Source organism: Lampris incognitus, chromosome 20 (assembly GCF_029633865.1).
Source record: "Lampris incognitus isolate fLamInc1 chromosome 20, fLamInc1.hap2, whole genome shotgun sequence".
Taxonomy (NCBI): Eukaryota; Metazoa; Chordata; class Actinopteri; order Lampriformes; family Lampridae; genus Lampris; species Lampris incognitus.
Window position 1 is genome coordinate 5,210,919 of NC_079230.1, and position 20,120 is coordinate 5,231,038.

General features: G+C 43.9%; 1 protein-coding gene across 1 annotated transcript; it reads right to left on the reverse strand.

The window, feature by feature from the left end:
* Nucleotides 1–15,918: 15,918 nt before the first annotated feature.
* Nucleotides 15,919–19,765, reverse strand: LOC130130962 (gastrula zinc finger protein XlCGF57.1-like). Its single transcript, XM_056300826.1, has 3 exons — nt 19,615–19,765; nt 16,158–17,282; nt 15,919–16,085 (listed from the first exon to the last, which is right to left on the reverse strand). The coding sequence occupies exons 1-3, from the start codon at nt 19,763–19,765 to the stop codon at nt 15,919–15,921; spliced, it is 1,443 nt and encodes a 480-aa protein (XP_056156801.1).
* Between the last annotated feature and the right edge of the window lie 355 nt (nt 19,766–20,120).

The window sequence follows — 20,120 nt, forward strand, 5'->3', positions numbered from 1 at the left end:
AATTATGTGCTCTCATCTGTTGTTACATTATGGGATATGGTTTGCCAGAATTTTATGTTCCTGTACTGTATGGTTTACAACTGTGTTTTTTTTTAAAATAAACTTTATTTACACAATTGAACTGTAAATGTTCACATTTTCAACAAGGCAATTCATGCTCTAAGTATTGCTAAATCATAATGAAATAAATGGAGACAAAAAAATAAAATTAAAATAAAATATAAATCAAAGTAAATCAAATTCATTACATAAGGCTCTAGTTTTCACAACTTTAGTTTGTGCAGCATTTTAGTGTGTCTGGGTAGGATTTTAAGTAAAGTATGTAAACAGTAAGGTCGGGTTTCTGTTTTGCAAATTTGCTGGCGTGTATTTGGAATTTTGCTAATAGAGAAACAAGCTTGATGACATGCATTTTCTTCCCAGGCATTTCATCATCAATGAGACTAAATAAAATGAATTCAATGATTTTGAGTTAAATATCTAAGTTTCTGTTAAACAACAGATTGTCACACCAAAAAGTCTGACTACAGGTACAGTCCCAAAAAAGATCAAGCTATGGTTTCATCTGTGTGGTGACAGACTGCAATATCAATTTGAGGTTTATCCTGCAGAAATAGAGTTGTGTCATCCACTAGCTGACTCAGCGAGATTGTCCTTCCTGCTATCGAGATTCATTTTAAACTACACTTTTAAATGTAATAGGCTAAGATTTGCAGGGAAAATAAAATATATATGCAGAGATGGGACATCCCTGCCGGATCCCCCACTCCATTCTATACCTTTTTGTAGCTGCATTAGGTAAGTTAATCGAACTATTCCCAAAAGCATATAAAGCGCATATTGATTTTTTAAAAATGATCTCCAAATCCAAATAAATCAAGAGCTTTGAACATAAATTGATGCTCTATGGAGTCAAATGCCTTGTGGAAATCTAGAAAAAGAATGCAACTCTTGTCTAGTACTAAATCTGAATAGTCTAAGATATCAAGGATGAGTCTTGTTTTATCAGTTAGATATTTACCAGACATAAAGCCATTTTGGGATTAATTAATAATGTAATTAAGGACTTTATTTAATTTGTTGGCCATAAATAATGCAATAATTTTATAATACTGTTTAGCAATGAACTGGGACGCCAATTATCCAATATTAAGACATCTTTCTGGGGCTTTGGGATCAGAGTTCTTAAGCCTTGGCATAGTGGAGGAGGGAGTTCTTCATTGTTTATACTCTCAAAGAAATTAAATAGAAAGGGGGCAAGCGCTGCAGAAAATTTTTTATGAAATTCACAAGTCAACCCATCTACTTCAAGGGATTTGTTCAATTTAAGTTTCTTAATAGCCTTCTTAATTTCCTCAGTAGCGATGGGGCCGTCACATATTGTTTTAAAATCTCTATTGGACTTAACCTCAACTAAAGAATTGAAGAAATCTCCCATTTTAGCTGTTGGTAAGTTTAGTTTTGAATAGAATCTTGTAATAATTTTCACAAATTTTAGCAATGTGTTGTTTTTGGATCGTCAACAACAGTGCCATTTAGGGAAAGTCTTGCGCGCATGTACTGTATGTGGTGCGGTGCGTTTTTGGGTGACGTCACCCCCCCCCACAACTCGTGTGGGCGGAGCTTGGGAAGGGACGAGCGGCGACTGATTTCCCGCTGCTGCGTGTAAGAGTAAATAAACCGTTTGTATGCAGAACATCTCCCGCGTGATCCCCTTCTTAAGGTGGGGAACAGAACCCAAAACTCAACACTTCTCCACCCACACGACACCAACTGCTGCTGGTGGAGGAAAGCAGCGCGACCAGAAAGGAGGAGGTTGTAACGTCTGGTTTCACGCTGACCGCCAGATTACAAACGTCCCCATTTTACACCAGGAACCACCTTGCTCCCTTCACTCCACGTGTCACGCTGATCGGAACAGCTCTGCGCGTGAATAAATGGCGCGGGATTAATTGGTTTCCATGTAAACGGTACAAACCTGATCTGTACAACCGTATTTCAGGTTTATAAGCGGCATCCAGCAGCTTCCTCAGGCGATGGTTTTCCTTCTTCAGACGAGAGATTTCCGCCTCAGAAGAAGCGAGCCGACGTTCGAACCCCGCAGCTATTTCTGTGATGTGTTGGCTGATCGCCGATCTCAGCGGGTCCAAGCGGGACATCCTCGCACGACGCGCATTCCAAGAGTCAATGGACGTCGGCAACGAAGCAGGCCGCTATTTATCGAAATCATCACGTGTCCAGCACAACCTGTTGCATCCTGGGATTGAAGTTAGGCGCCGTAACGCCCAAGAATCATGGGAAGTGGAGTTTCTGTAACCACAGACGGTTTAATCCGAGCGTCTGGTTACAACGTTTATTGGGAGGAAGGTTTGATCGCTCATCTAAGTGGCCTCTTCAGTCTCAGCTGACTGCAGGTGTCCCCACCCCTTATAAACAATACAGCCGCATAACGACCCAAACCAACGATCCGTTTCACATGCAAACTTGGGCGCGACCACTGACTAGAGTTTCCATGGCCATGTGTACCATTCACTGAGGATCTGGGAGTGTTCGTAGTCACAGCAGTGCACTATGACGTCAGCTGCAGCCACCCATCGAGGATTTCTACTGTCGACGCTTTGAAAGCCAAACAGGAGCAGCTCCAACGGAGACTCACGTCGCGTCTAGATGAGACCACTTTCCAACGCGTGATTGAGATCGGGGATAAGGCTCGTCTAGCTCGAAAACCAGGCAGCAAAAGAAGTTCCACCTGCTTGCTGCCTGCACGCCAGACACACGCCGCCGATGCGGACAAGTGGGTGAGGACTCTGTCCGAACAGACAGCTCACCCGGGCGGAGACTGGCGTCCTTGCTAAGGGGCCGGGTCTTGCCGTCACGCCCAGGGAAACCCCTCTAGTGGAACTGCTCACGGCCACGGCATTAGCGATCCGTAAGAACATCATGGCGGAACCGGAAGTGGAGCCACGGCGGGCGAACGTTTCAGCCTGCCTCAGCGACGCGAAGGCGCCACACCGTCCGACACCGGTAGAGACGAGAGGAAAGCTCTCACGAATCTCAGTAAGGACAAGAGCATCCTCATCCTTACGGCGGACAGAGGCAGATGAAACCAGACAGACTATGATGAGCAATGTATGACGTTACTTAGCGACCTAAGTACTGTAGCGAATTCGGGGGACAACGCAACCACAGGAAGTGCCGCTCCCGGGAAGCGAACCCGTGTCGCCCGCACCGCAGGAGGCATCGCTAACCGCTCGACTAAAGGGTCCGACCCGCCAGCTAGCGGCCAGCGTGTCTACTTATCCATGCACGTTACAATACTTATGAGCCCCTGAAACGAGACCCAGGCAGTGGTTACAAGAAAAGGGTGATGGATTGTCTGAAGCTGTTAGAACAGTAAAAGCAATTGTATCGGTTAGAGTCAGGTTGTGTTAGCTATGAAAAAAGACGTGTGTCTCAGTGATGACATTGTAATCCTTTTTCAGCATGTTGAAAATTCAAATGTGCCAGCAGAACTATAGAGTCCCCAGGTGGAACCCGATCCAGGCCACCACACAGAGACTCCGAGAAGGCCGGATACTCCAAACTGCTATTCGGTGCATAAGCACACACAACAGTCAGAGCCTTCCTCCCAACGACTTACAGTCGTATAGAGGCGACCCTCTCATTCCCCGGGAAGAAATCAAACATGGTGGCGCTCAACCGGAGACTTGTGAGTATCCCCACACCCACCCGACACCTGTCACCTTGGCCAACTCTGGAAAAGGAAAGGGTACAGCCCCTCTCCTGGATTTTGTACCAGAGCCCATGCTATGTGTGGAGGTGAGCAAAACCTGATCTAGTTGGTACCGCTCCACCTCCCGCACCAGCCTGCCAGGGAGGGGACATTCCACGTCCTGAGGGCTAATCTGCGATGCCAAAAGTCGGCACGTCCCAGTCCCCGCCTTTGCCTGCCGCCCGGCCTGCATTGCATCCTACCCCAATGCTCATCCCTGCGTGTGGTGGGTCCACGGGGTGGTGGGTCCTTTTTTTTTTCGGGCTGGGCCTGAGCGGGCCCCATGGGCCAAAGCCTGGCCACCAGATGCTCGCCGGCGAGCTCCCTTCCCAGGTCTGGCTCCAGGAGGGGGCCCCGGTTCCCTTTTTCTGGGCGAGGTGCTGTAGCTCTTCTGGTGTATTTTCATTGGGTTTCTTGGGAGTTAACTCTTCTTCCATATAAAATAAAACTCCTCCCTACCTACATACCTCTCCCCTCCCAAACCTGTCCCTACAACCTCCAGCCTGTCACGGTCACCATGGCAAAGCGTGAGAATGCTGTCGTATATCTCAGAGGAAGCACGTGTGATATCCTGATCTGGGAGTCATAGCAGCGAGGTTATTTACTGTGGTGGGGTTGACGAAAAGGGGGAAAATAGTGGATCGTTCCTTCCATCCATCCATTATCCAAACCGTTTAACCTGCTGTCAGGGTCACAGGGATGCTGGAGCCTATCCCAGTAGTCATTGGGCGGCAGGCAGGGATTTAAACACAAAAAAACAACAACAAACAAACAAACAAAACAAATGAACAATTTTGGGCTTGCCATTGTCCCGACTGTTGGACTAAAACAAGCTGTAGATTTAGGGGAGGGGTAATATAGTATTGCTCTCTCTTTTTCTCTCTATTCTCTCTCATCCAGATGCGCACATGCAACAAGAGGTAAACTAGGAGGGTTTTTTTTAAAGGCTCATAAGGAATTTTAATTCACAAAACAACCCACTCTTCAAGGTACAGAAATTTGGTCGGTACCCTTACAAGTATCAAGATGAGCCTCCTGAATTTGCACCCAAAATGGTGTCAAAACATTCATTTATAACTTCCATCTCAGCCTCGATAATTCTCAACTGGGAAAGAGACAGAAAATAGGTGCAGAGAAAATTAAAAACCTTGCTAAAAAAAAAAAAGAGACCCCAAATAACAGATGCTTATTCACACTAATATCATCAGACAACATCTGTGTTCGCCAAAATATGGTAGATAATTTGCACTGGAATTTTTACTTTACAAATTATGGACAAAACCAATTTGCAAGGGATTAAGATCACAGACGACCTTTGCAAATATTACAAATTACTAAGGGTCCCCAGGTAATACTAGTACCGTGTGAATAGGACACTAATATATAAATCCAAATGATGATCTGATCATAACATGTCAACTATTTATTTTCACAAGATGAACCAAACAATCCCATTTTCCTGTCTGTGATGTCATGTGCTTTGTCTGACAGTTCTTTTGCCGAAACCCTTCACCGCAATCTTGACCCCAACAGGGATTTTCTCCCTTGTATGTATTTTCATGTGTTTCTGCATAAATCTTTTTTCAGAAAACTTTTTACCACACACCGAGCAAGTGAACGGTTTCTCTCCTGTATGTGTTTTCATATGTGACTTCAAATGATCGCTCCTACTGAACCCTTTAGCACAGACTGAGCAACTAAAAGGTTTCTCTCCTGTATGTATTTTCATGTGCTTCTGTATAGCTTTTTTTTGAGAAAACCTTTTACTACACACCGAGCAAGTGAAAGGTTTCTCTCGTGTATGTATTCTCACATGTGACTTCAAATAATCACTTCTACTAAAACTTTTATCGCAGATGGTGCAACTGAAAGGTCTCTCTGATGTATGTGTTTTCATGTGTTTCAGCATTACTGTTTTTTGATAAAACCTTTTACCACACTCCGAGCAACTAAAAGGTTTCTCTCCTGTATGCACTATGATGTGTGTCTGCACATCTGTTCTTCGACAAAACCTTTTGCCACAGAGTGAGCAGGCGAATGGTTTCTCACCCATATGCATTCTCATATGTGAATTCAAATTATCCCTGCTACTAAACCCTTTATCGCAGACTGTGCAACTATAAGGTTTCTCCCCTGTATGCGTTCTCATGTGTTTTTTCAAATGTTCGCTTCTACTAAACCCTTTATCACAGACTGAACAACTAAATGGCTTCTCCCCTGTATGTGTTCTCATGTGTTCCTGCATATGTCCACTTCGAGAAAACCTTTTACCACAGACTGAGCAACTAAATGGCTTCTCCCCTGTATGTGTTATCATGTGTACCTGTATATATCTATTTTGAGAAAACCCTTTACCACAGATTGAGCAAGTGAACGGTTTTTTCTCAGTAGATCTCTGCTGACTTATTTCATTGTTATCTTTTGTATCCACACCAGACCGAGGTTTTCTAGTTTTGTTCCAGTCATCACTGTCTTCAGTCTCCCTTTCGCAAAAGTCTGGAGGGATGGACTCACCATCATGAGTTGGTTCTAAATCACCACCCTGATCTAGGTTACTGGCGGGTTCTGGCAGTCCAGAGTCCTCTCCATCAGGTTCTGTTTTCATTGGTTCAGTTGAAGTGCTGTCTGAAGGCTCTTCCTGTTTGTCCTCCTCAGTTTGGCTTTGATGAATCTGTGAGGAGTGAGGTTTCTCTTCATCACTTCCACTCTTTACAGGGACAGGAGGGAATGGAAACCTGATATCAGCCTCCTCCTGTTTTTGAAGCTGCTCTCCCTCTTGGCTGATCAACAGTTTCTCCTGTTCCACTTTAATGTGTGGGAGATCTGGCTCCTCCTGGCCCAGAATGGGACCCCACTCCTGCTTCACAGAGTGAACCTCCTCTCTAGAAACCAAGAGCTGCTGGAAGTCTGGAGGTGAGAAAAAATTGTTATTACTGGATGCTTTAAATGAAGTTATGAGCAATAACAACTTGAATATCTTGATGCATGCTCAATAATCCAGGTCAGGAAATCCCAGAAAGGTGAATCAGTTCAGCTGAACACAACGTTTAGTGGGAGGAACGTCTCGTCACTCATCTAAGTAACTTCATCAGTCTCAACTGCAGGTATCCCCCAACCTTACAAACAGCACAGTTGCATAATGACTGAAATCAAGGATTAGTTTCATTTACAAACTGCTGTGACCATTAACTAGAACTACAAAGGCCATGTGTACTTTCAGCAGAGGACTGGGGAATAGTTGCTATCACAGGATTGTACGAAGGTGCCAGATGTACTTATTACAGAAAAACAAAAAAAAAACCCTCTTAATATTAAACCAGACTATTTTAGAAAGACTGTTGCCCTCTGGACTATTACGTCCTGTTATGTTCTCCTGTCACTTATAATGTTTGTTAATTTGTGGGATATGGTTTGCCAGAATTGCGTGTTCCCACATTGTATGTTTACTGCGTTTTTCTTTTTCTTTTTTTGTGATCGTGCACTGTATGCGGCGCGTTCTGGTTTTGGGTGACGTCAAGCGTCCCACAATTCGTGTGGGCGGAGCTTGGGAAGGCACGACCGGCGACTGATTTCCCGGTGCTGCGTGTAAGAGTAAATAAACCGTTTGTATGCAGAACATCTCTCGCGTGACCCCTTCCTAAGGTGGAGAACAGAACCCAAAAACTCAACACTTCTCCACCCGCACGACACCAACTGCTGCTGGTGGAGGAAAGCAGCGCGACCGGAAAGGAGGAAGTTGTAACGTCTGGTTTCACGCTGCCCGCCAAGTTACAAGCGTCCCCCGCTTTACACCAGGAGCCACCTTTGCTCCCTTCACTCCACGTGTCACGCTGATCGGAACCGCCGCGCGCGTGACAAAATGGCGTAGGATTAATTGGTTTCCATGTTAACGGTACAAACCTGATCTGTACAAGCGTACTTCAGGTTTATAAGCGGCATCCAGCAGCTTCCTCAGACCATAGTTTTCCTTCTTTAGACGAGAAATTTCCGCCTCATAAGACGCGAGCCGTTTTTCAAGTCCCGCAGCTCTTTCTGTGACGGGCTGATCCATCCCCGATCTGAGCGGGTCCACACGGAACCTTGTCACACAACGGCCATTTCAAAAGTCACGGACGGTCGCAAAGCGAGCAAGCTGCTATAAGTTGAAATCACGTGTCAAGCACAACCTGCTGCAACCTCGGATGGAGTTGTCTCCGTAATACCAAGAATAACGGGAAGTGGAGTTTCTACAACCACAGAATGCTGAGTCAGACCAGTGGCGGCTGGTGCTAAAAAAAATGGGGGGTGGGGGCACGATTAACCTTGGCGCAGCACACCCGACAGCTGCTTTAATGTCCACAGTCACAGAATTATTAAGAAGGACAACGTGGCCTATGGATTTCATCAGGGTTGACAGTCAAGACGAGGCGTCGTGGTGGGTGTGAACATGGTTGACAGCCACGAGAATTGTCCAATCACATTAGCTTAAAAAAAACAACAACATTAAAACAATACCAATTCGCTGCCAATAAAAGTGGGAGCGTCTGGGGCTCACGGAACTGCGCCTCGTAGAAAATCCGAAGAAACCAATTAGACAGTAGCCTCAGCTCACCTGCACGCCAACAGTTTGAGGGCTTACATAAGGTATCATCTGGCCGTCCCCCCTCATCCAGGAAGTAAATGTATTCAGACAGAAATCAAACAAATACCATTTGGAGCAGCCATTAAATATTGGGATACTCACAAGTCTCCCGTTGAGCGCCGCTGTGTTTGAGTTCTCGCCGGGGAATGAGAGGGTCGCCTCTATAAGACTGCGAGTCGTTGGGGGGGAAGGCTCTGACTGTTGTGTGTGCTTATGCACCAAATGACAGTTTGGAGTATCTGGGTGCTGCCCTGGATAGGACTCCGCCTCGGGACTCTATAGTTCTGCTGGGGGACTTCAACGCTCACGTGGGTAACGATGGAGAAACCTGGAGGGGCGTGAGTGGGAGGAATGGCCTCCCCGATCTGAAAACGAGCGGTGCCTTGTTATTGGACTTCTGTGCAAGTCATGGATTGGCCATAAAAAACACCATGGTCGAACAAAAGGTAGTTCATAAGTGTACTTGGTACCAGAACACCTTACGCCGAAGATCGATGGTAGACTTTGTGGTTGTATCATCAGGTATGTTTTGGACACTCGGGTGAAGAGAGGAGTAGAGCTGTCAACAAGCCGAAGAAATGGCCAAACAGAGAAAAAGGGATGTGATGCCTAACATTATTATTGAAGCTAGTGCACACCACTTTGATGAGACAGAAGCAGCATTCAGAACCGCTTACTGTACGCCAAAAGAATGAATGTCATTGATGAAGATGGGCTTCTTAATAGAACTGCAAGAACAGGGTCTAAAATGGGAAACGTACATAGATCAGACCAGTTGTGTGCCGAGATTACAACCCACTTAGCCAGCAGAATGAAACGCACAATAATATCCAATCTGAAAAAAGAAAACTTGCCGATTAGCATCTCAATAGATGAAAGTTCAGTGTATGGGATCACTTACCTCATCATCTACCTTAGGTCTGGTGATCTAGAAAATATCTTCTTGGACTTGGTTGAGCTAAAACAGGGCACAGATGCTGCATCAATCGATTGCTCTTTGAGAGAAAGTCTACGTGATGCTGGTTTGGACAATGAGTGGTTGCGCAAGCATTTAATTAGCATTGCAACAGATGGGGTCTCCGTTCTAACCAGAAAGGTGTCTGGACTTATTGCCTGACTTAAAACAGATTTCCCCAATGTTCAGGCAGTGCATTGTTTGGCATACCGGCTCGAACTAGCCGTGCACGATTCACTTAAAGCAGTTACGGAAACAAACTATTTTGACATTTTTATTTCAAAGTTATATGCAATCTACCATCAATCCCCCCAAAATACCAGACTTCTGAAAGAAGCTGTGCTGGCGCTGGAAACGAGACTGTTACAGATAGGCAAAATTTTCACCATATGCTGGGTTGCCAGTAGTTTTAAAACTGTCAAGGCTGTGTGGCAAGACTTTCCTGCTCTAGCAAACAGCTGAAGGAAGCCAGTGAGGATCCAAAGCGCACGGATGCCGAGAGGCGGCAGTTCAGTGGCCTTCATAATCAGCTCGTAAGCAAGGCTTTGTTGCTGATCTTGCATGTATGAAGGACATTCTACGTGAGCTCCAAACCCTCTCTCTAAAACTACAGAAAAGAGATACAACTCTGAATCAGTCAAGCCGTGACATCACACAAACTATAGAAGTGTTAACGGAATGAAAGAAACGGGCGGCAAATCATTCCATGTAGCCAAGGAGCGCATCCCAACGGCCACATTCCGTGGAGTGCAACTGGTCGATGGCAAAGAGAACATCAACAGAGTGCAGTTTCACCAGTCTGTAGTAGACAATCTAGTGAAACGTCTACCCGACTCCAATCTTGTACAACTACTCAAACCGCTGGACAAAAGCTGCTGGCTGGCTGATCATGGCGAGCTGGTTCTGTTTGGTGAACGAGAGGTCCACAAACAAGCCAAACTGCTTGGGGAGCCATCGAGGGAGGCTGTGGAGTAGTACAGAGACTGGAAATTGCAGGGGACTGAAGGGGGCATGCTGAGGAGACTTGCTATTGCTGCTTAAACTTTTCTACCCAGCTCTGTCGAGTATGAAAGAGGTTTCTCTGTGCTCAGTGACATTGATCGCAAGACGCGGAACCGTCTACAGGAGCAGAGTTTAAGCGCACTTCTGTTTTTGGACATTAATGGACCCCGATTGGAATATTTCAACACAAAACCTTTCGTGAAGTCATGGCTGAAGGTCGGCCATCGTCTCTCAACTTCATGGAAACCAGGGAAAGATGTCAAGAGAAAGGAAAAGAGGCCACTTTGGGACAACATCCAATAGGTGTAAGTCGATGATGGCTTTGGCACACCTTGGATATGAATGGGACAGACAGCTTGAAATGTGATGATTTGTAAATGAAATAATAATTTTAAAAAGGCATATGGTAATGGTATTTGTATGTCTTAAAATGGGATGATTTGTAGAATGTTAAAAATAAAAAAAGGCTGATACATTTTTAAAAGGTGTATTGTGGTATTTGTATTTCTTATTGTATAATATACTGTATACTGTATATGCCCCGTTGTCACCCAGCATCACCTTATAAATTAATGTACACCTTTTACAAATAATGTAGAACTAGGGCCTCCCAAAAAGCATAGTGGAACCGTTTGTGTTGATGACATCATATTGAAATATTGCGCTCCAGCATACACACACATACACGCACACAAAACACTAGTGGGCACCCCCAAAAGCCTTGGGGTAATTCGAACACTGATTAAGATCATGGATAAGGCTTGTCTAGCTCAACACGACAAATCGAAAACCAGGCAGCAAAAGAAGTTCGACCTACTTGCTGCCTGCCAGAGACATCAGCACACAGAGAGACGGATGCCAGACACACGCCAGAGATGTGGACAAGTGGGTGAAGAATCTGTCCGACAGACAACTCACCCAGGCGGAGACTGACATCCTTGCTAAGGGGCTGAATTTTGCTGTCACGCCGAGGGAAATCCCGCTAGTGGAACTGACCACAGCCACAGAATCAACGATCCGTAAAAACATCATCGCGGACCCGCAAGCGAAGCAACTGCGGACCAAAGTTTCAGCCTGCCTCAGAAATTCGAAGGCGCCACCATCCAACGTCAGTAGAGACGAGAGGAAAGCTCTCACGAATCTCAGTAAGGACAATAACATCACCACCTTCCGGGGAACAAAGCCAGATGTACTGCTGTATCAAACCAGACAGGCCTATCACGAGAAATGTATAATGTTAATACTTGTGAGCCCCTGAAATGAGATCCAAGCAGTGGTTACAAGAAAAGGGTGAAAGATTGTCTGAAGCTGTTAGAACAGGACAATGCTATTGACAGACTTTTGTACCATAGATTATACCCAAGGCTCAGCGTTTTCAGTTTTTATTTTTCAAAGCCATCCAGCATGCCGAATTTCGCCACAAGAGGACACTGTTACATAACAGGAACAACTTTTGGATCTGTGGAAACATAAAATCTGGGTGAAAATCAGTTTGAACCGATCTGCTCCTTTTAAAAAATCTGGGTATTTTTCGGTAAAAACCGAAAACGCTGAGCCTTGATTATACCAGGGGAAGCTACACCTAGTCTGTATGGTTTACCTAAGATACATAAACAGGATGTGCCACTACGGCCTATTGTTTGTATGGTTAACTCAGTGACCTATAATATCTCTTAAGTTTCTTGCCTGTTGGTAGGCAGCCATGAACATCATATTAAAAACACGATGGATTTTGTGGATAAGGTGAGGGACATCATTATGGAGAACCAAAAAATGGTCTCTTATGATGTTTAGTCTCTCTTAATGTGCGTGCCTGTTGATGAAGCAGTGGAGGTAGTCCGTATGAAATTGCAAAACGACCCCATCCTTAGCAATAGGACCACCCTTAATACTGACCAAGTGCGTCTGCTCCTGAGGCTGTGTCATCAGTCCACGTACTTTACATACAGGGGCAGTACTATAGGCAGAGAAATGGGTGTGCTATGGGTTCCCCAGTCTCACCTGTGGACAACACCTGGGTTAAAATTAAATCTCAGGAAGTACCGCATTTGACTGACCACATCAACTCTGTGGACAACCACATCAAGTTCACCAGGGAGGATGTGAAAAATAAAAGGTACACAAAGAAGGTATTTTTATGTCATCTGAAGAACTCATATTAAAATATGATATTCCCAGAAAACTTTTTTAAAAAAAATATTTACAGCCAAGGAGCTTCCTCACAGCTGCCCATAAAGAAAACCTAACAGAACCCCCTTTTTCCACTTTAGAAAATACGATCTCAACCCATTCAATTCAATTTAAAACTTTATTGCCGACTCAGGGTCCATAACAAAGACAAGGTGAAAAAAAAATAAACAAAAGAAGAAAGAATAAAGCCATAAAAGATAAGAACCATAGGTAAAAGATAACCCCTAGACAATACATAACGTAAACACAATAAAATGACATAAAAGGAACAAATCAATGTCTTACAAGAAGGCAGCTATACCAGTGGTCCCACTGCCGGATTGGTAGCGTGTGGCACTGAATCTTAAATTAGTTAAACTCTTGATGATTACATTATCAGAGACACTGAACTGGCAAATAAAACTATACATAAGATTTCTTAGAAGAGCCTGAAAGGTACTGACTCCTGTAGCCACAGACATTTCACTTGCACTACACCATCTAGGTCTTTTTAGTAGTACTCTCATTGCATCATTACAAGCTACTCAAAGCCTCTGTAAATTTGCTTTTTTATAGTTTGACCACAGGTGTGCAGTATAAAGTGGTGTACAATATGTAGTGTGACCACAAGTGTGCAGTACAAAGTGGTGTACAATATGTAGTGTGACCACAGGTGTGTAGTATAAAGTGGTGAACAATATGCTCTGAACAGAGACATCGTCCCACTAACTGAAGACACACCAAACTTACGTGACAGAGTGTTTGCTTGTGCATACATCATGCAGCATTGTCTATAAATATCATCATCGTCTGTCATTTGTCCAGTAATATTATGTCCAAGATATTTCACCTTATTACACACCCCAAGAATATTATCAGACAATTTAAAACCAGGACATTTTAAAGAATTGACCTCTTTGGTTCTGCAGATAATGACAACACTCTTACTAGCATTGTGTTTGATATCATGCTGCACACCAGACACACAACATATATCAAGGAGCTGCTGGAGACCAGCGCTACAGGGACCAAGAATGACAAGGTCACCTGCATACATAATATGGTTCACCAAGGCATTACCAATCATGCACCCAGTGTTACAGGCTTTCAACTGCTTGGACAAATCATCAATGTATAAATTGTAGAGAACTGGAGACCGAATTCCCCCTTGTCTGACACCATTGACAACCCCAAATGGGGTTGAAATGCCATTACCCCCATTTTACTTGCCTAGTCTGGTGGGCATACCAGGGAAAGACAGATGGTGGTGGATTTTGTGAAAAGGATGGAAATGGCCGTGGTGAGTACATATTTCAAGAAGAGGGAGGAACACAGGGTCATGTATAAGAGTAGAGGAAAGTGCACACAGGTGAACTATACCTTATGTAGAAGGCGTGATCTGAAAGGGATTGGAGACTGCAAGGTGGTGACAGGGAAGAACATAGCTAGGCAGCATCAGATGGTGGTCTGTAGGATGACTTTGGAAACCAAGAAGAGGAAAAGAGTGAAGGCAGAGCCAAGGATCAAATGGTGGAAGTTGAAGAAGGAAGGCTTGTGTGGAGTTCAGGGAGGAGTTAAAACAGGCACTGGGTGGTAGTGAAGATTTGCCAGATGGCTGAGCAACCACTGCAGAAATAGTGAGGGAGACAGCTAGGAAGGTACTTGGTGTGTCATCAGGACAGAGGAAGGAAGACAAGGAGACTTATTGGAGGAATGAGGAAGTACAGCAAAGTATGCAGAGGGAGAGGTTGGCAAAGAAGAAGAGGGATAGTCAGAGAGATGAAGAAAGCAGACAAAAGGAGTACAAGGAGATGCAGCGTAAAGCAAAGACAGAGGTGAGAAAGGAAAAGGTGTATGGTGAGTTGTATGAGAGGTTAAACACTAAGGAAGATGAAAAGGACTTGTACCGATTGGCTAGACAGAGGGACCGAGTTGGGAAGGATGTGCAGCAAGTTAGGGCGATCAAGGATAGAGATGGAAATGTGCTGACAAGTGAGGAGAGTGTGTTGAGAAGGTGGAAGGAGTACTTTGAGGAGCTGATGAATGAAGAAAATGAGAGCGAGAGAAGGTTGGATGATGTGGGGATAGTGAATCAGGGAGGGCGGTGGGTGGATTAGCAAGGAGGAAGTGAAGGCAGCTATGAAGAGGATGAAGAGTGGAAAGGCAGTTGGTCCTGATGACATACCTGTGGAGGCATGGAGATGTTTAGGAGAGATGGCAGTGGAGTTTTTAACTAGATTGTTTAACGCAATCTTGGAAAGTGAGAGGATGCCTGAGGAGTCCAGAATAAGTATACTGGTACTGATCTTCAAGAATAAGGGCGATGTGCAGAACTGTAGCAACTACAGAGGTATAAAGTTGATCAGCCACAGCATGAAGATATGGGAAAGAGTAATAGAAGCTAGGTTAAGAGGAGAGGTGATGATCAGCGAGCAGCACTAGAGTTTCATGCCACGAAAGAGCACCACAGATGTGATGTTTGCTTTGAGAATGTTGGAGAAGTACAGAGAAGGTCAGAAGGAGGTACATTGTGTCTTCGTGGATTTAGAGAAAGCATATGACAGGGAGCCACGAGAGGAGGTGTGGTATTGTATAAAGAAGTCAGGTGATGCAGAGAAGTATGTAGGAGTGGTGCAGGATATGTATGAGGGCAGTGTGACAGTGGTGAGGTGTGCAGTTGGAATGACAGATGGGTTCAAGGTGGAGGTGGGATTACATTAAGGATCGGCTCTGAGCCCTTTCTTGTTTGCAGTGGTGATGGACAGGTTGACGGACGAGATTAGGCAGGAGTCTCTGGGGACTATGATAGTATTTGCGGATGACATTGTGATCTGTAGCAAGAGTAGGGTGCAGGTTGAGGAGAGCCTGGAGAGGTAGAGGTATGCACTGGAGAGAAGAGATGAAACGAGAGAGAAGAAATGACAATAAACTGTTCCTGATTCTGAACTAAAGTGTTTTAATCTTGTATGTGTTTTATGTGTCTATTCCTTTCTCCTCTTCGATAAAATGCACTACCACAGACTGAGCAACTAAAGGGCTTCTCTCTGGTATGTGTTCTCATGTGTGCCAGCATATTTCCATTTTATGAAAACCCTTTACCACAAACTGAGCAATGTGTTGATGCATGCTCAATAATCCAGGTAAGAAAACCAAAGAAGGTTGAATCAATTCATCTGGATACAACATTTATTTACAGGTATGTTTCATACTGAGCAAACGAACGGATTCTCTCCTGTATGTATTCTAATGTGCTTTTTCCCCCAAAAATTTCGCTTCTACTAAAGCCAGTACCACAGTCTGCAGGTGAAAGGTTTCTCTCCTGTATGTGTTCTCGTGTGTCTTTAAATGTTCGCTTCTACTAAAACAATTGCCACATACTGTGCAACTAATTGGCTTCTCTCATGTATGTGTTCTCATGTGTATCTGCATATTTCCTTTTTGAGAAAACCCTTTACCACAAACTGAGCAAGTGAATGGCTTCTCTGCAGTATGTATTCTCATGTGTGTCTTCAAATGTTCCCTTCTACTAAAACCATTGCCACAAACTGAGCAACTAAAGTGTTTTTCTGTTATATGTGTTTTTATGTGTCTATTCATTTCTCCTCTTCGATAAAATGCACTACCACAGACTGAGCAACTATAGGGTTTCTCTCCTGTATGTGTTCTCTTATGTGCCTGCATAGTTCCATTTTGAGAAAACCCTTTACCACAAACTGAGCAAGTGAATGGCTTCTCTCCTGTATGTATTCTCATGTGTGCCTGCATATCTCTTCTTCGATAAAACTTTCTGCCACAAACTGAGCAACTAAAGGGTTTTTCTCCTGTATGTGTTCTTGTGTGTGCCTGCACATGTCCACTTTGAGAAAACCCTCTACCACAAACTGAGCAGGTGAATGGCTTCTCTCCTGTATGTGTTCTCATGTGCGTCTTCAAATGTTCACGTCTACTAAAACCACTGCCACAGACTGAGCAACTAAAGGGTTTTTCTCCTGTATGTGTTCGCATGTGTGCCTGCATATTTCCTCGTTGAGAAATCCCTTTACCACAAACTGAGCAAGTGAATGGCTTCTCTGCACTATGCATTCTCATGTGTGTCTTCAAATGTCCGCTTTTATTAAAACCATTGCCACAGAGCGTGCAACTAAATGGCTTCTCTCCAGTATGTGTTCTCATGTGTACCTGCATACTTCTGTTTTGAGAAAACCTTTTACCACAGACTGAGCAAGTGAACGTTTTTTTCTCAATAGATCTCTGATGACTAATTTCATTGTTATCTTTTTTAACCACACCAGACCGAGGTTCTCTAATTTTGTTCCAGTCATCGCTGTCTTCAGTCTCATTTTCACAAAAGTCTGAAGGAATGGACTCACCATTGCTAGTTGATTCTAAATCACCATCCTGATCTAGGTTACTGGCTGGTTCTAGCTGTCCAAAGTCCTCTCCATCAGGTTCTGTTTTCATCTGTTCACTTGAAGTGCTGTCTGAAGACTCTTCCTGTTTGTCCTGTTCAGTTTGGACTTGATGAAGCTGTGAGCAGTGAGGTTTTTCTTCAACACTTTCACTCTTTACAGGGACATGAGTGATCCGAAACTTGATATCAGCCTCCTCCTGTTTTTGAAGCTGCTCTCCCTCATCGCTGATCAAGAATTTCTCCTGTTCCATTTTAATGTGTGGGAGATCTGGCTCCTCCTGGCTCAGACTGGGGCTCCACTCCTGCTTCACAGAGTGAACCTCCTCCTTAGAAACTAAGAGCTGCTGGAAGTCTGGAGGTGAGAAAAAAAAAGCATTACTTGATGCTTTACATGAAGTTATGAGCAATAACAACTTGAACATCTTGATGCATGCTCAATAATCCAGGTAAGGAAATCCCAGAAAGTTGAATTAGTTCATCTGGACACAACGTTTAGTGGGAGGAATATTTCATGACTCATCTAAGTAACTTCATCAGTCTCAACAGACTACAGGTACCCCCCAACCTTACAACCAGCACAGTTGCATAATGACCGAAACCAACGATTGGTTTCATATACAAATTGCTGTGAACATTAACTAGAATTACAACAGCCATGTGTACTATTAACAGAGGATTGGGGAATAGTTGCAATCACAGCATTGTACAAAACCTCTTAATATTAAAACAGGTCTAATATTATTATTTACTCTATAATACTTCTATATAGTCTTTCTATCTGTCTATCTATCTATCTGTCTAGCTATGTATTTATCTAAATATCTATCATCTATCTATTTAAGTTATTTGTATCACCGACTCCTCCTCCTCGAAACTGTAATCCTCACAGAGGATCTCCCTCTTGCTCTCCGACATTTATCGTAAATAACAAGTGACAGGCGGTACCGAAACTCCCAATGTTAAAAAATGTGTTCAGAAAGGGCATGTCACTCTCTCTCTCTTTAAGTTGTGGGATACGGTTTGCCAGAATTGTATGTTCCCTTACTGTATGGTTTATGACTGCGTTCTTGTTTTGTTTTTGTTTTTTCATGCACATGTATTGTTTTTTTTTTAATCGAAAAGAATACAAACGATACAGGAACGTTGTACATATGTCATTAGAAAAATCAGCAGTAAACAACCTTACGCCTTCACATTCGATGGTCATAAGCAAAGTAAATAAAGAAAATTAGTAATTAACTAGTATTAACAATAATAATGATAATAATAATGCTGAACAAAAATTAAAAAAACACCTTTGCCAGGGGGTAAATTAAAAGTGCACTTTAAGTGAAAATGTTATAAATGTAAGCAAGCATTATATGTTTTGACTGCTTTTCTACTTGTGCTTCTGGAAACGATAGATACTATATATTTCTCAATTTCTACAATTAAAGCAGCAAATAATGGTTTATTATTTCAAATTTTTCTTTTATGGATGCGAAATTTTGCAACAAAAAAAAACCCAAGATTTATTAAGTAAAACTTGTTACTTTTACCATTTGTGTCATGGAAACCCAACAATACATATTCCCATTTGCCTGACTTTAAGGTAAAAAATTATTACAGACTTTAGACATAATAAAAGAATTTAGTTCCTTCCAGAGTTTTCTGGAAAAGGCGCCGTCCCAAAATAAATGTGCGACCGTCTCAATTTGGAGTTTTGCACAAAGTGCATAGTTTTTCCAAATCTGCTCAGGTGCTGACTCGTTGGGTAAAACCTGTGTAATAATTTAATGGAAACCTCTTTTATTTTGTTATGTATGTATGTGGTAGCATGCAAACCTTTTTCCAGCAGATATTAGTAATAAGTTTACCCCCCCCCCCCCACAGTGAAGAATGCCATATGGTACAGAGACTACATCTTGTCGGAACAAAGCACGAATAGCTATGTTGTCATTTTTATGAGATGCAGCGAAACAGGTTTTCCAGATGTTGTGTCAGCTGCGTTCAACAAGGGAGGGTCGTCTAAATCCACAGGGGGGGGGGGCATTTTTAAGGAGCATGCAGACTTCAGCAGAAACAGCATCATCACGACAGCGGGTTCTTTCAGTAAAGGACCCTCCTTGTTGAAGAGCCGACCCACCAACATCATTTTGTCGTCATACCAGTTCTGCAGAAACCCAGACTTGTTTTTATAAAGTGTAGATTTGTTGTCTGTGAACGTTCTCATTCATCCAGGTCGTCATGGTTACCCAAAGGAGGTGAATCAAGCGCAACTGGACTCGGTGTGTATCCGTAGAGGACGTGTCGCCTCGCGACACGTCCTCTACGGCGGGTTCTGGTTCTGGGTGACGTCACGCGAGCGGTTTCCCCGTGCTGCGTGTAAGAGTAAATAACCCGTTTGTATGCAGAACATCTCCCGCGTGACCCCCTTCTTAAGGTGGGGAACCGAACCCCCCAAAAACTCAACACTTCTCCACCCGCACGACACCAACTGCTGCTGCCAGTGGAGGAGGAAAGCAGCGCGACCGGAAAGGCGGAAGTTGTCAGGTCTGGTCCCCCGCTTTACAGGAACCACCTTGGCTCCCTTCGATCCAATACACCACACCTTCACTCCGCGCGTCAACGCTGATCGGAACCGCTTTCGCGCGCGCGACAAAATGGCGCGGGATGAGTTGGGTTTCCATGTGAACGGTACACACCTGCTCTGTACAAGCGTACTTCGGGTTTATAAGCGGCGTCCAGCAGCTTCCTCAGGCGACGGTTCTCCTTCTTCAGACGAGCGATTTCCGCCTCGTAAGACGCGAGGCGTCTCTCAAGCGCCGCAGGTCTTTCTGTGACGGGCCGGTCCATATCCGATCCGAAGCGGGTCCACACGGAACCCTCTCGCACAACGGGGGACGGCCGCTGAAGTCGTCACGTGTCCGGCGCAGCCCGTTGCATGCTGGGAGTGATGTCCGCCGCCGTAACGCAAAGAACCCTGGGAAGTGGAGTTTCCAACGGTTTTTTTTTTTTCTTACTTTATTGATACTTCAAATACATTCAAACAGAGCAACAGACACACGAGACACCACAAAAACAATAGATTGAAGATAAAAAAAACAATAAAGACACAAAAGAGAAAGTAAATTATAAAAAATAAATAACAGAAAAAAATAAGTAGATAAAGGCGAGATCATATTTTATGCAAACAGATTCAGAGATTTGC

Coding starts and splice junctions, on each gene's coding strand:
- LOC130130962 (XM_056300826.1), bottom strand. CDS start 19,765: ATGGACCGGCCCGTCACAGAAAGACCTGCGGCGCTTGAGAGACGCCTC. Junction 17,283..19,614: donor AGTACGCTTGTACAGAGCAG/GTGTGTACCGTT, acceptor TCTCACCTCCAG/ACTTCCAGCAGCTCTTAGTT. Junction 16,086..16,157: donor TACAGGAGAGAAACCCTATA/GTTGCTCAGTCT, acceptor CACATATAACAG/AAAAACACTTTAGTTGCTCA.